The sequence below is a fragment of the Plecotus auritus genome, assembly GCF_963455305.1.
Source record: "Plecotus auritus genome assembly, chromosome: 6".
In the NCBI taxonomy this organism is placed as follows: domain Eukaryota; kingdom Metazoa; phylum Chordata; class Mammalia; order Chiroptera; family Vespertilionidae; genus Plecotus; species Plecotus auritus.
In genome coordinates this window covers 75,887,338-75,901,046 of record NC_137773.1, presented here as the reverse complement: position 1 = coordinate 75,901,046, position 13,709 = coordinate 75,887,338, and the positions used below count along the sequence as shown (strand labels likewise).

Below are 13,709 nucleotides of genomic sequence, written 5' to 3'. Positions count from 1 at the left end.
TTCCCACATGGTAGAAACACTAAACTGTACTTTTTGTGACTATTTCTAAGGAAGTTACTGAACTGAAATGAACATAGTGAGATACTGTTCCACTTAAAAGACTTTTAATTAAACTTGCAGCAGTTTTCAAATATGAGAGGAGCCTATCTCCATCATATTTTCACAGTGTATTTGAAATGAGGTTGGCCAGGTATTTGCCACCAAAAAGTAATGGTTCTTTTCTCAAGACAGAGCTAGAGATAAAGCATGGTTTGGGCTGGGAGGGCTGAGATGCTGAAAAGCAATGTTACGTAAATAAATTATTTGACCATACTATTCCGTCCTTTGATTTTTGGTACTATTCAACAGTAAGTAGTATGACGTTCACTAATAGCTCAGAGGAAGGAGCAATGAGAATTAAATTATTAATGTGATGTTCAATGCCAGGCACTTAACAGTAGGGGTCTTGACCTATTCACTATAGTTTAATTGAGAAATGTCAGTGATTAAAAAGATATTTACTATGATACCCTCATACTGCCTGTTCTTGGTCTTCCAGCTCTGTAATCCTGCTTAAAAGAGGAACTTTCTTCTGGCTGTAAATATTTATTGGAATGAGTTACACTCATCTGGATTTTGAGTGAGTTGGGGTGCTATCATTTTCTAATAGGTAGCTTTTAAATATGATAAATGGTTTCTAAACCAATTCAATATTAATAAGACTACCTTTAAAAAGGCATTTTCAAAAAGGTGAGACTATTACTCTAAGCCAAAGTGTGGATACCAAACCATCAGGATCACCATCACCTAGAAACTTGCTAGAAATATAAATTTTTGGGCTCCATCCCAGATTGAATGAATCAGAAACTTGGGGTGTGTGGCCCAGAGTTTTAACCATCTTTGTTGTAACTATCCCTCCAGATGCTTAAATGCTAAGATTTAATAACCACCGACCTAAGAAGAGCTAGAAGACGTTTGAAAGAAAATGTTCTTGGGTATGTTTCTCTCAATGTTTAGCTTTGGATTCCAACTGATCTTTCCTCAGACATTTGCAGTCCCTGTATGTGAGCAAGACAACCCTGTCAGAGAAGTAACTTGGATTCACTAGTGGTCCAGGCGTCCTCAAACTACGGCCTGCGGGCCACATGAGGCCCACCGAGGACATTTATCCAGCCCACCGGGTGCTGCTGCCTGTCCTGCTTAGCAGCTGACTCGTCCCGGGCCCGCAGTGTGCATAGGAATTTGTTCATAGTTTTTTTTTTTTAAACTATAGTCCGGCCCTCCAACGGTCTGAGGGACAGTGAACTGGCCCCCTGTTTAAAAAGTTTGAGGACCCCTGGAAGACGTTCAGAGTGGAGCACAAAGCAATTCATTACCTTCTCAGTTGTAGACTTTTCTGTATCTAGCAGCCTTATCAAGAAATTCAGACTTAGTAGATCTGAGGTAAGGCCTAGTTATTTACATATTTGCCAGGATCCCCAGAAGAGAGAAACTGCCGCCGAGGGAAGTCACATCTGGGCATTTAAAGAGTCTCCATGGCTGAGATGAACTGGGCAGAACAGGATGCAGAAATAAGGACAATGAAAGAAGGTCAGTTTGGAGCCTTTTTGCAAAGTAAGTGCAAAATCTTTGCTTGGTGGCTGTTTTTTCCCTGCTGAGGGCTGAACCCATTAATAATGACAAAGCACACAGTATTTGCTGTAGGATTTTTCATAAAGAACTATGCAAATAGCTTTAGTCGATCATTTCTTTTCTTCAGAGTACCCTGGAAATCTCATCGAGGGACTAATCCTGAATTCAGCTTGGTATTCTTACTTTAATAAGCTTGTGGGAAAACCAACAAAAATACACAGGTACAGAGAAGAGCAAACATGATTAAGGGGTTAAGAACATAGCCCCCCAAGGAATGATTGTTTAGATTTTCTTAAAGTCACTCAAAACATCTCATATTTGGTTTTGCTGTGGACTCATGACCCTCTACTGAGGTATGAGGTATGGGGGAGAGCTGAAAAGGCTGAGAACTGAGCATTGAAAGGCCCTAATTCTAGTTCTGGATCTGCTGTTAACTTGTTGTATGACCTTGACCTGACAACCCCTTGACTCTGAGCCCTCCAGTTTCTTCATAAGGATAGTCATATGATCAATGTCAGATAGACTCTCTCTCTCTCTCTCTCCATCTATCTATCTCTATCCCTTACTATTAACACTGAGAATTAATAATATGACTAGTAGGGAGGACCTCCTGTTTTTTAGCTTGAAAAGTATAAAATAACATAGTTGATTTCAAATAAAAATTTTTAAATTAAGAAAACATTTAAATTAGAATTGTCTTAATTTAGGGAAAAAACACTTAGATGAGTGTAAGAACCCTTATTAAAAGGGTTTCATTAAGCAACTTGTAAAGAAACATGTGAATGCAATAGATAATCATAAAATATAACTGGTTTCATCTGTTCCTGTTTGAAGGGCGGGGGTGAGACTAGCTGATTTCTTGTAGATGACAGGCATTGATAAGTAAAGGACATTTGAACTTTCCCTAGAGAGGAACCGGGAAGTAAACAGGCTAGTGCAGTGGTCGGCAAACTCATTAGTCAACAGAGCCAAATATCAACAGTACAACGATTGAAATTACTTTTGAGAGCCAAATTTTTTAAACTTCTTCTAACGCCACTTGTTCAAAATAGACTTGCCCGGGCCGTGGTATTTTGTGGAAGAGCCACACTCAAGGGGCCAAAGAGCCGCATGTGGCTCGCGAGCCGCAGTTTGCTGACCACGGGGCTAGTGTATTATAGGTAGAGCCACCATATACTTTGCTATACAAACTAGGACACTTTTAAAAGTAAAAGGGGGCACTATCAGTAATTACGCAGGACAGCAGGCATCAAGCAGGAGTCTCCCTGGTAAACCAGGACCTATGTCACTCAGTGATAAACAATCCTCCCCAAGGTGAATACAAGGACAGAATAAAATCATCCACAACAAGATTCTGAAATGTAGCCGGCCTTTCTGTACTGAGGCCGGTCACACCACTATTGGACCAAGCAAATGTGGAGAGTGGCAGATTGCGGAAACCTTGGGAGGCTATTGTGGGGTGAGCTGGAGGGGGCAACTTCAGGCAGGAGGGGTAGATAAATGCTCCCAGGTCTCCCTCTCTGAAGTGAAGTGCCAAACATGTGCCCCGGTTGCTGTCTGCTAAGTCACAGTGCCAGACACGCCAGCCTGGTGCGTCAAGTGGATAGATGAGTGGCTGCGAATAAAAGCTTCAGGCCAATGTCAAGTCTACCAAATAGAGTTGCAAACAGCTCCCAGTTCTGCAAGCAAAGGCTACAGACATTAATCAAAGAGCAATCTTCCAATGTCGGCAGTGTGGGGAAGACCGGCCACTTGTCACGCTTCGGTGTCCTCGCCACAGCTCCACACATGGAGAGTAATTACAGTTAGTGGTGTCATCTGAGAGTTATGATGGCAAGGGAAGAACTTGTTGACGAGCTGGATGGAGAGGATTATGTGCACCCACGTGTAGAGATACAATTTACCTCTCGCCATTTATATTTACTCCCAGAATCATAGGGAATCACTTAAAAATACTTTTCCTTTGAGGTTTTCTTTTGCAGGGTGTATATAAAATGCCTTATTCCCAGGCCTGACTTCCTTATCTCCAGCACCTCTTTATGAAAGCATATTACAGCCTTCCTAAACGGTTTGCCAGGGATAAGTCAAGGTTCTCAAGAATCACATATTATTAGGATGCTTCCAAATTCTGAATAATATAACCCGGCAGCATTTGAAGGTCGGGGGAAACTGTCCACTCCTGGGAAAGATTCTGTAACACTTTAGATGGGAAGTCAAAAGCAGGGGGTGTGTCAAAGTCTTGCCATCAATTCTGTCCTGGTCCTCAGGTGTGTGAGGTCCCAGTCAGGGAATGTCAATACAGTGGTGGGTGTGGCCTTCCTTGACTGGACCGTGGCCTTTGTAAAGTGTCATTGGCTCTTTTGATTGGCCTGACGTAAACTTGATAGTGCTGGTCTTTCCAATAAAAAAATCCTTTTTTGCTATTCTTATGGAGATAGTTATAAAAGGATTGAAATAGAAGGTATCTTTTTTTATGGAAGGGCAAGAAGCACAAAGTAGTTATTTATATGACCTTTATTTACCTTTTGGCTGTTTTTACTTTAAGAAAAACAACCAACCATATATAATTGCCCCTAAAAGAAATGATGTCAAGTGTTGGCATTGGTTTTATGTTTTGCAAGATACAGAATAGAATGGGCCTAACATTCTCCTTAATTGGTTATAAATCCACTTTCAATATATGTTATGCATCTTTCCTAATAATAGAGGAACATGTAAATTGACCATACCTCTGCTACGCCCATAGCCAATCAGAGTGAGTATGCAAATTAACCCAATAAAGATGGAAGTTAATTTGCATACATACCTGGGTCTTGGGAACCTCCTGGGCACCCAGGTCACTCCCAGCAGCCATCCCGCAGAGGCTTTAAGCTTGGGGGATGGGGGTACCCACTTCCCAAACCTACAGCCTGGGGCAGAGGCTGTAGGCTTGGGAAGGGGCCGAGCCTGGAATCGGAAGGAAGGGGAAAAAATCAATGGAAACATATCCTCAGGTGAGGATAAAAAAAAAGTAAATAAAGAGAGAAATGTCCTATCTTATGAAAGGCACATCTTGAAAATGCCTAAAGAAAGTTGTCATTTTTTCATGGTGAAGGGACAGGAGTCCATGTTGATGAAAATATCTTGGTGGCTGCCATGACTGGCAGTGGCTGCAGCAGCAGGGTGATGGGGCTGGCGCCTTCCCCTGATCAGCCCGGTCACCTTCCGCAAAGGGAGGACAGACTGCTCCAATAGGGAGCCGGCCTAAGTCATCAGTAGGACATCCCCTGAGGGCTCCCAGTATGTGAGAGGGGGAAGGCTGGGCTGAGAGACCCCTTCCCCATGCACGAATTTCGTGCACCAGGCCCCTAGTTTATTTTATAAAGCTCTATGTTATTAATTCACAAAATAATGCTTTAACTGGCATTATTCTTTTTTTTAATTTAATAAATCTTTATTGTTCATATTATTACAATTGTTCCTCTTTTTTCCCCCATAGCTCCCCTCCACCCGGTTCCCACCCCACCCTCTACCCTTACCCTCCCCCCACCCCTGTCCTCATCCATAGGTGTACGATTTTTGTTCAGTCTCTTCCCACACCCCCTACACCCCTTTCCCCCCGAGAATTGTGAGTCCACTCCCTTTCTATGCCCCTGATTCTATTTTACTCACCAGTTTATTCTGTTCATCAGATTTTTTTATTCACTTGATTTTTAGATTCACTTGTTGATAGATATGTATTTGTTGTTCATAATTTTTATCTTTACCTTTTTCTTCTTCTTCCTCTTCTTAAAGAATACCTTTCAGCATTTCATATAATACAGGTTTGGTGGTGATGAACACCTTTAGCTTTTTCTTATCTGAGAAGCTCTTTATCAGATCTTCAATTCTGAATGATAGCTTTGCTGGGTAGAGTAATCTTGGTTGTAGGTTCTTGCTATTCATCACTTTGAATATTTCTTGCCACTCCAGTCTGGCCTGCATAGTTCCTGTTGAGAAATCAGTTGACAGTTGTATGGTTGCTCCCTTGTAGGTAACTAACTGTTTTTCTCTTGCTGCTTTTAATATTCTCTCTTTGTCTTTTGCTCTTGGCATTTTAATTATGATGTGTCTTGGTGTGGTCCTCTTTGGATTCCTTTTGTTTGGGGTACTCTGCACTTCCTGGACTTGTAAGTCTGTTTCTTTCACCAGGTGGGGGAAGTTTTCTGTCATTATTTCTTCAAATAGGTTTTCAGTATCTTGCACTCTCTCTCCTTTTGGCACCCCCATAATTCTGATGTTGGTATGCTTGAAGTTGTCCCAGAGTCTCCTTACACTATCTTCATATTTTTGTATTCTTTTTTCTTTTCCTGTTGAGTGTTTTTTGCTTCTTTGTATTTCAAATCTTTGACTGATTCTTGCGATCCTCTAGTCTGCTGTTAGATCTCTTTATAATTTTTTTTATTTCAGTCAGTGTATGTTTAATTTCTAGTTGGTCCTTTTTCATATCTTGCTAAATTTATCAGCCTTTTCTATAAAATTCTTGAAAAACCTTATAACCGTGGTTTTGAACTCTATATCCAGTCATTTGCTTTCCTCCATTTCTTTCATTTGTGATCTGTTTTTTTGTTCTCCACATTTTTGCTGCTTCCCTGAGTTGATAGAGTGGCTTTGCGTGCTAGGTGTCCTGTAGGGCCCAATGGCTTAGCCTCCCCAGTTACCTGAGGTGGACACTCTTGGTGCACCCCTTTGTGAGCTGTGTGCACAGTCTTGTTGTAGTTAAGCCTTGATTGTTGTTGGTATCACTGGGAGGAATTGACCGACAGGCCAATTGGCTGTGAGGATCAGCTGTGTCTACGCTGGGAGAACTTCTGTGCTGGAAACACCCTTATGGGAGAAGACTTGCAAAAGCCTCTGTGCTCAGCTTGAATGGGCGGAGTCTCAGGGCAGAGCAGAAGCATTGGTTTCCCATCAGCCCTGCCCTAATAGGCCCCTGTGTCTCAGTGTCCCATGGTAATCACTGCAAGCACCTCTGAGAGAAAGCCCTTGAGTTCCGCCCACTGCCAGACAGTCCAGTTTCTCCCCAAATGAGCCTGGGTCCCCAGAGTGTTGCCCAGAACTGGAGTTCAGTCCAGTCGGGAGCTTTTGTCTCCCTCCCGCTTGAGAAAGCCAGCCACGTACACAGTTGCCCACCCTCTCAGCTCGCATGCGCCTCGGTACCTCTGCCTTCCGCAGTTCCTCTGAGTCTCAGTGTGCTTTTCTGTTTCCTGACAGTCCAGTTTCACCCTGTATGAGTCTGGGTCCCCAGAGTCTCGCCTGGAACTGGAGTTCAGCTCAGTTGGGAGCTTTTGTCTCCCTCCCACTTGAGAAAGCCAGCCGCACACTCAGTTGCCAGTTATCTCCATGTGCGCATCTCAGTACCTCTGCCTCCTGCAGCTCCTCTGAGTCTCAGTGTGCTTTTTTCCCCCCTTTAGTTGTAGAATTTCCACTCAGCCAGCATTCCTGTGGTTCTGGATAATGTCTGTTTTGTCTTTTAACTGTAGTTTTGAAATTGTTGTGCGAGGCAGCAGTTTAGGTGTTTACCTATGCCGCCATCTTGGTTTCTCCTCTTGACTGGCATTATTCACTGAGTCCTTGGATATAATGAATACATTTAAAACAAGTCATGTGATCACATTAATATTTTTAACTAAATAGTAGTAGACATAGACACCAATACTTCATTATTGCCATGGTGCTAATCCAGCCTTGGAACAAAGTATAAATCCCACAATTAGTTCACAACTGTTTTCCAGTACAGACATCTCTCAGTAAATATACAACAAGGATTTAAAAAATTAACTACTTCCTAACTTCTGACAAAGACATCTCTTATGGAGAAGCAGTAATTTTTGAGATCAGATTAACTTTATGACATTTTTCCTCTCATTCTGAACAGTAGAGTACTGATCAACAACTAAATCATGTTATTTCCAGAGAAGAGAATCTTTCTGAAAACTGTTCAGTCCTCTTGGCCAAATAGATACACCAACATATGTAATTTCCTACTTTTCAGAATGGTATTAGTGGTATTTCAAGTAAGTAGAGTCCCAACCTTTAGTGGTATGGGGAATGCCTCCTGAAATGTGCTTATTGCAAGAGCCTTGCCCTGCTGCTCAGGGGGAGATTCTTTTGGCTTCATTTTATTCTATTGGGATGGTCCCCATTTGCAAACATTTAACAATTTTTTTTTGTCAGTTGGAAGTTTCAATTTTGGCTTTGATTGTGTCAAGGTTCTCTTAAGTTTTTTTTTTTTTTTTTTTTTTTTTTGTTGTTAGTTTTAACTTTTTATATTACATCCTTGGACTCAAAGGTGAGATTAGATCTAAAAGGTAGTTTATCTATAATCAGGAAACCAATCTTTGTTGATCCTGCAGGTTACATTAAAATGAGGCAATATCCAGGCTTTCTCAGAGGACAGTGTCCAACATGCTATGGCTAGCTTCCCATGATTAGAGCATCTAACATACAGCTGTACAGGGTGCAGGACCTAGTGTTGGCACTTGCGTAGAAGTGTAAATAGCAGTCAACTGATTAATGACATAATGTGAATTTTTATAGGCACTTCTACTTCTAAAACCAGATTGCTCTCTGAACACTTGAGACAAAGCTTCCCTCACTCTCTGAATTGCCCAGTACACAGGTTCATTTTTCATTATTGATTTTCTCTACTATGCATCTTGAAACCTTCAAGATCTCTTGACCTACTTAAAAAAAAAATCTGTCAGTTTAAAAAGAAGAGTTCTTCAAAAGAATGCTTGAAAAATCAGTAAAGATAACAAAATAGCTCTTCCCCAGTTATTAGCAGGGCAGTTTAACTGGACATTTTGATTAGATTTTGAGGAGAGAACAAAACCATGAACATTTACAAGAAGAGGTTTCATAGAGTAAAGCTTCTGAGCGTGAATGCTACTCTTGTAGGCATCCCCAGGGAGGGGTAATGTTTCATCTAGTGATGGGAAATTGTAACTTAAATCAGAGTAATAATCAGAACCGCCTCGGGTAGCAGAGTGAGGCAACACAGAGCAAGAGAAAAAGCACTGACTTAGGGTCAGAAGACCCCTCTGCCCTCCCAGGAATTAGGACCACCCTCTCTGTGCTTATGTCATTTATCTATAAAAACAAAGGGATTGGACTGAGTCTTCCCAATTCTAAAATTCACTGCTTCTATATTCAAGATGATGTGTACATTTTAACAAGGAGACCACATTAAGAGAAAATAATGAAAGCACAATGAACACTTCTTTCTACTTGAAAAAAAACTTGAGAAATGTAAAATAAACGTAATTTTTTTCTCTAAAGACCCATTTTGATCCCTATATATTCCTCTCCCACCCCCATTATTATTGCAAAGTAAAAAAAAAATTGTCTTAAGGATTAAATGTTCCATTTAGCTTTTTAATCATTCCTTTCTTCACCTCTGAAATATTGTCCCATTTACAGAAAACAGTGTCAGAAGCATTTTATTAATGGAAATTCCTCCTGTGCACTTCCAAGTAAAATAAAAACGTCATTAATATCAGTGACATAAAACAAAATATATCTAAAACCAAGCAAATAAAACCACTTCTATGTCCCGAGGGCTGACCAAACAGAATGGAAGCGAACTGAGACATTGTCACACATCACTTGGAGTGTAAATTTATTTGAGTTTAAGAATCTCCTTAAACAAATTACATCAACCTCACTCCATTCCCTTCCTTAATAAAAATTATGACTGGACAAACATCAGACTTTTGGAATTCTAAAAATAATAGAAAAGTAAAAATAGATTTCCTAAGGAAATCCCTCTCCTAAACCTTACATAGTTTTGCTGCTTCTGTGAAATCGTTCTCTTTGGAGTAACCTGGTAGCATAGTGTTCTGATTTTGTTTTTAAAGTGGATTCATACAAGGGCACTGAGTTCGAACTTCAGCTGAATGATGGAGCATGAACTTTTATGAAAAATAAGTTACTTCTGCTGGAAAAGGAAAATGGCCGGTGCAAAAATGGGAACACTGGAAGTCCATTTCATGATGTCATTTAAGTCTTACATTACATAGCACACCTTCATTTAAAAAAACAACAACAAGAAAACAGAATGGTATGAGCACTCTAAAATCATCTGCAGCACTTTTAAGGGTTAAACCTGCTTAACCCATTCTTAGTCAGAGAATGGCACCAAAGAGTCCAGCTCACCCATTCAGCGTTCTGTTCTGCGTGGCTAGTTCTACCCCTGCGGTACCTTCAGGTTGTCAGAGCAGTCATGCACTCCATTTCCACCCCCCTCCCGCCCGAATGATAGGATCCATTCATAGCTACTCACTACTGCAGGATTTGACCTGAGAAATGCTAGGATTTATTAACTCAGCAGTTGTTTTGCAACGTCCCTAAATAATCTTCTCCCTTGGCCAGCAAGGGACCGGCTAGTCTCAAGTTCTCAGAAGCAGCTGGGGAGGTTGTCAGCCAAGTTCTTCAGATGCAGGAAGTTCTCCAGGACAACCTACTTTGACATGGCATTTATGGGTCTTTAAACCAGGCTTCCTAGATCTAGGAAATGTTATTCCTGATGCCTTCCACCCCGGTGCTGGAGAAATTTTAGTTTTTTAGAACTGGAGGTAATCACCCCTTCTTCTTTCTTTCTAGGAGCTGGCATGGTGGTTAAATTTTTCTAAAACAGTCATATTAATATGGTCAAAAATCCACTGCTGAGTCTCAGATAGGGGGTCACATCTGGCCATGAAAATCTTCTTCTCTGCGGGGTTGCAATCCATGCAGCTGTTGCTCACAGGATGGAATAATGTTCTGTCCTGGAGAGATCAGAAAGAAACGACGACATAATATATGGCGAATGGTTAGAACCCAAAACATACAGAGGGAGCAAAATATCCCTGTTCATATTTCAGTTTATACTCATAGTGTAAAAAAACAGATTATGTCCCCAAATCAAACAAAAGCAGCTTGAGTTGCACATGGAACATGGTTTCCTGGAATCCATCCGTACTAAGTAAGGCCTCTAAGCAGGTTCAATCAGAAGCAAAGAATTCATTCATTCAGTGATTTTTTTTTAAAAAAACAGTCTATCATTTTTTTACTCTGTGGTAGACATTTTGCTTCTTGCTTGGGTTTTGAAGATAGTAAGCATGTGAGGTTGCTTATCAAGTAGTTAATAATCTAGTTATTTGGGGAGAGGCATGTATACAAAAATGATCATTTTGTCCATAAACAGAAACACACACACACACACACACATACACACAACTAGAACAGTCAGAATTTTTCCTACCCTTGTACTGAGCCTTCCACTGGAAGGGGAACTACAAAAGAAACAGGAACCAAAATGAGGTAGGTGCTCAGTTGCCTTAATCAGAAAATGAATATGGGGAAGGGGCTGAGACACATAGGCAATATCTCAACGTACAAACTCAAATTTGTTAGCACTTGAACTTCAGTCTCTTCTCAATCCCTTTACTGTCATTCCTGTGGTACAATTCTCATTGCTTTCTGGAAAATGGAGGAGACAGTGTTCATTTAAAAAAAAAAGGTTGCTAAAGTACATGATAAAGATAACAGCCCTCTGAATGAAAGGTACTAGCGGGGCACACAAGCATAAGAGGGGAGCAAGCTCACTATCTGATTGGCTTTATTAACACACACCCTCTTTTATTGTGCGAGTAGAAAGAGGAAGTTAATGCTAAGAGAAAAGGATCCTTTCTTAAGTAGCAATAAAACTTTTGTCTCTTACAATGTCTATGCTAAAAAAGAAAAGTGCCAATAACATGTAAAAACCTCCCCAAATCACTGCTTAAATGTGAGGGTCAACTAATGTTGTCTTATTTACCTCAGGAAATGTTTAGAGGCTCTGACTGTGTTCTTTCACTGGGGAATATTAGACTTGCAATGCTTTTAGAATCTAAGAGTTTCTCAGGCACCCTGTGTAAACATTGCTGGATTGCTCCTGGATGTTAAGACTCCACCAACCTGTATTTGATGTTCTTTTAGGGCCCGGATGTTTGCATAGTTAGGCACCGAGTGAAGGGAGGAAGGAGAAAGGCAGCTGCCTGCAATTTAGTATTCATGTTTCTAGTTTCAGTGTAAAGAAAGAGCTGTGCCTAATACAAAGGCTCGTTCTTCTATTCTCTTTATGGGTTCCTGAGTCTACTGTGGATTTTACTTTTCTTACACAAAGAACGCTCCTGAGGCCTCCTTCCCACCCCAACCCCCCACCCCACCACCCCACCAACTGGGCTGCTGTTTGACTTCAGGGGAGGCTCTGAGGAACTGTCTCCTACTTTGAGTGGAGGGAGCAGATTCTTGGAGGAAGGAGAGTGCCCTGCAGCTCATCCCACATCCCTCTCTCTTGGGGTCCATCCTTGCCATCACAGATCCCTTCCGACAGCCACGACAGCCACGGTAGCTCCCTGGGCAGCAGTCTCCTTCACCCCCTTGCTTTCATCCTTCCCAGCATCCTCTCATGCTCAGTCTCTTTCCAGATTAGCTGCATGGGGGTAATGTATTTAGATATGTTTTTCACAGAGCATTCTTAAGCTGTTAAAATGCATGAAAATTAATTCTATGGACCTGCTAAATTCTAATTCACTCCATTCTATGGACCTGCTAAATTCTAATTCACTCCATTCACTACCTGCCCCCAACTATCTGTATTTCTTCCTATTGTCACCTTTATCAATAGCTCAAGTGGGGACCTCCATATGTTTGCAGTTTCTCCCCCAAAACACGTATTTCCATGAAAGCTTAAAAAAGTACCTGTTTTTATTCTCTTTCCTTTACCGGTTTGTGCACCTCAGCGTGGATGCACAAGCCAAACTAGATTTTATGAAGATTTTATTTTCTCCAACCTTATTTTCTGAGCCATAAGGTGATCATATTTTTTCAAATATCAAATTGGCACACATGCTCTGACAAATACAGGTATACGCATGGGGCCAACCAGAAAGGATATGCAAATTCAGCACTACCCTGGAAAATCCAGAATATGTTTTCTGCTATTGCACTTCATGTTCTCATGAAAGTTGAACAGAACTTGAATTCCTTAAATCTATGTCTGAGAAACTTCATCAGTAAAACGGGGGGAGGGGGTGTAGATAAGATCAAACTCTAAGGCCTCTCCCAGCCATGAAATGGAATGATGTACATTTTATTCCAAAGGTCAATCATGACAGTGACAAATGATGGGACATAAAACCAGAGACTATCAACATAAGCAGTGGACCAACAGATTGATTGCTCGCTGGTTACAGACCGAGTTCTGCTCACTCTTGTCTTTGGAGTATCCAGTAGGTCCTAGAGGTCAAGCTTCTGGAAGCATCTTCAGCCTTCCCCACAGCATGCATTGTCCATGTTTGACCTTGGGGGCTACATAATTGTCATCTTTATGTTTCTACTCAGCTATGCTTTTTGATTATTAACTGTCTTTACTGATGCTTTCCCCGGCTGGAATTAAGTCAGTGGGTTGAGCAATCGTTAGTGAATATGGTCTCTTGCTCTATAATAGCTTTTTACTCCTCTACCCTTCATGGCCTCGGTCATGACAACAGATGGCTGTAACCAAACTGAATATAGTTTTTTTCTTTGGAATAGGTTTCTCAGTGCGTTGGCAAGTCTGTCATTCATAAAAACCCTCCTTAAAGTGCTTTTAAAAACTGGACTATTCTTTGGTCAGTCCCAGGGGACGGTCATAGCATATATCTCGCTGTTCAAAATGTAATTGCAACAAACTTCCTCTCCCGTGCTCCTTCCACCTTCCCTGACTGCTTCCTCCCTTGCTTTTATTTGTTTTTGTTTTTAATAAGAAATTAGAAATTCTTGAGCAGGAAATGAAAAAAGTTCATGTCTAGGTTTATAGACCTGCCCTTTAGAATCAAAGCAGGTCAGTCAGTCCACGTTGTGAAAGGGGTGGGTGGGATTTTTCAGGTAGCTCATTTGAAAGGGGCATCTCTTCCAAGGAGGCCTGTGATTTGGTTGGCTTCTGTGTCAGACTTGGTAGCATTTGCAGGCCAGCATTAAGTTTTATTACATTTCATACTTCCATAGGGTCTGAACTTTGAAAGAATGAGTACATTGTAGGAAACATTCCACACTGTGTTCAGATGAATAAAAGA

The 13,709-nt window shown here is 41.1% G+C and overlaps 1 protein-coding gene across 1 annotated transcript in view; it reads right to left on the bottom strand.

Annotated features, from left to right (window-relative positions):
- Nucleotides 1-9,137: 9,137 nt before the first annotated feature.
- The window catches only part of GALNTL6 (polypeptide N-acetylgalactosaminyltransferase like 6), a 1,018,136-nt gene continuing 1,013,564 nt past the window's right edge, over nucleotides 9,138-13,709 (bottom strand). Inside the window, exon 13 of the mRNA XM_080673354.1 lies at nucleotides 9,138-10,397. Coding sequence (XP_080529480.1) covers nucleotides 10,230-10,397 — 168 coding nt within the window. The 3' untranslated portion in view covers nucleotides 9,138-10,229. The remainder of the gene's footprint in view (nucleotides 10,398-13,709) is intronic.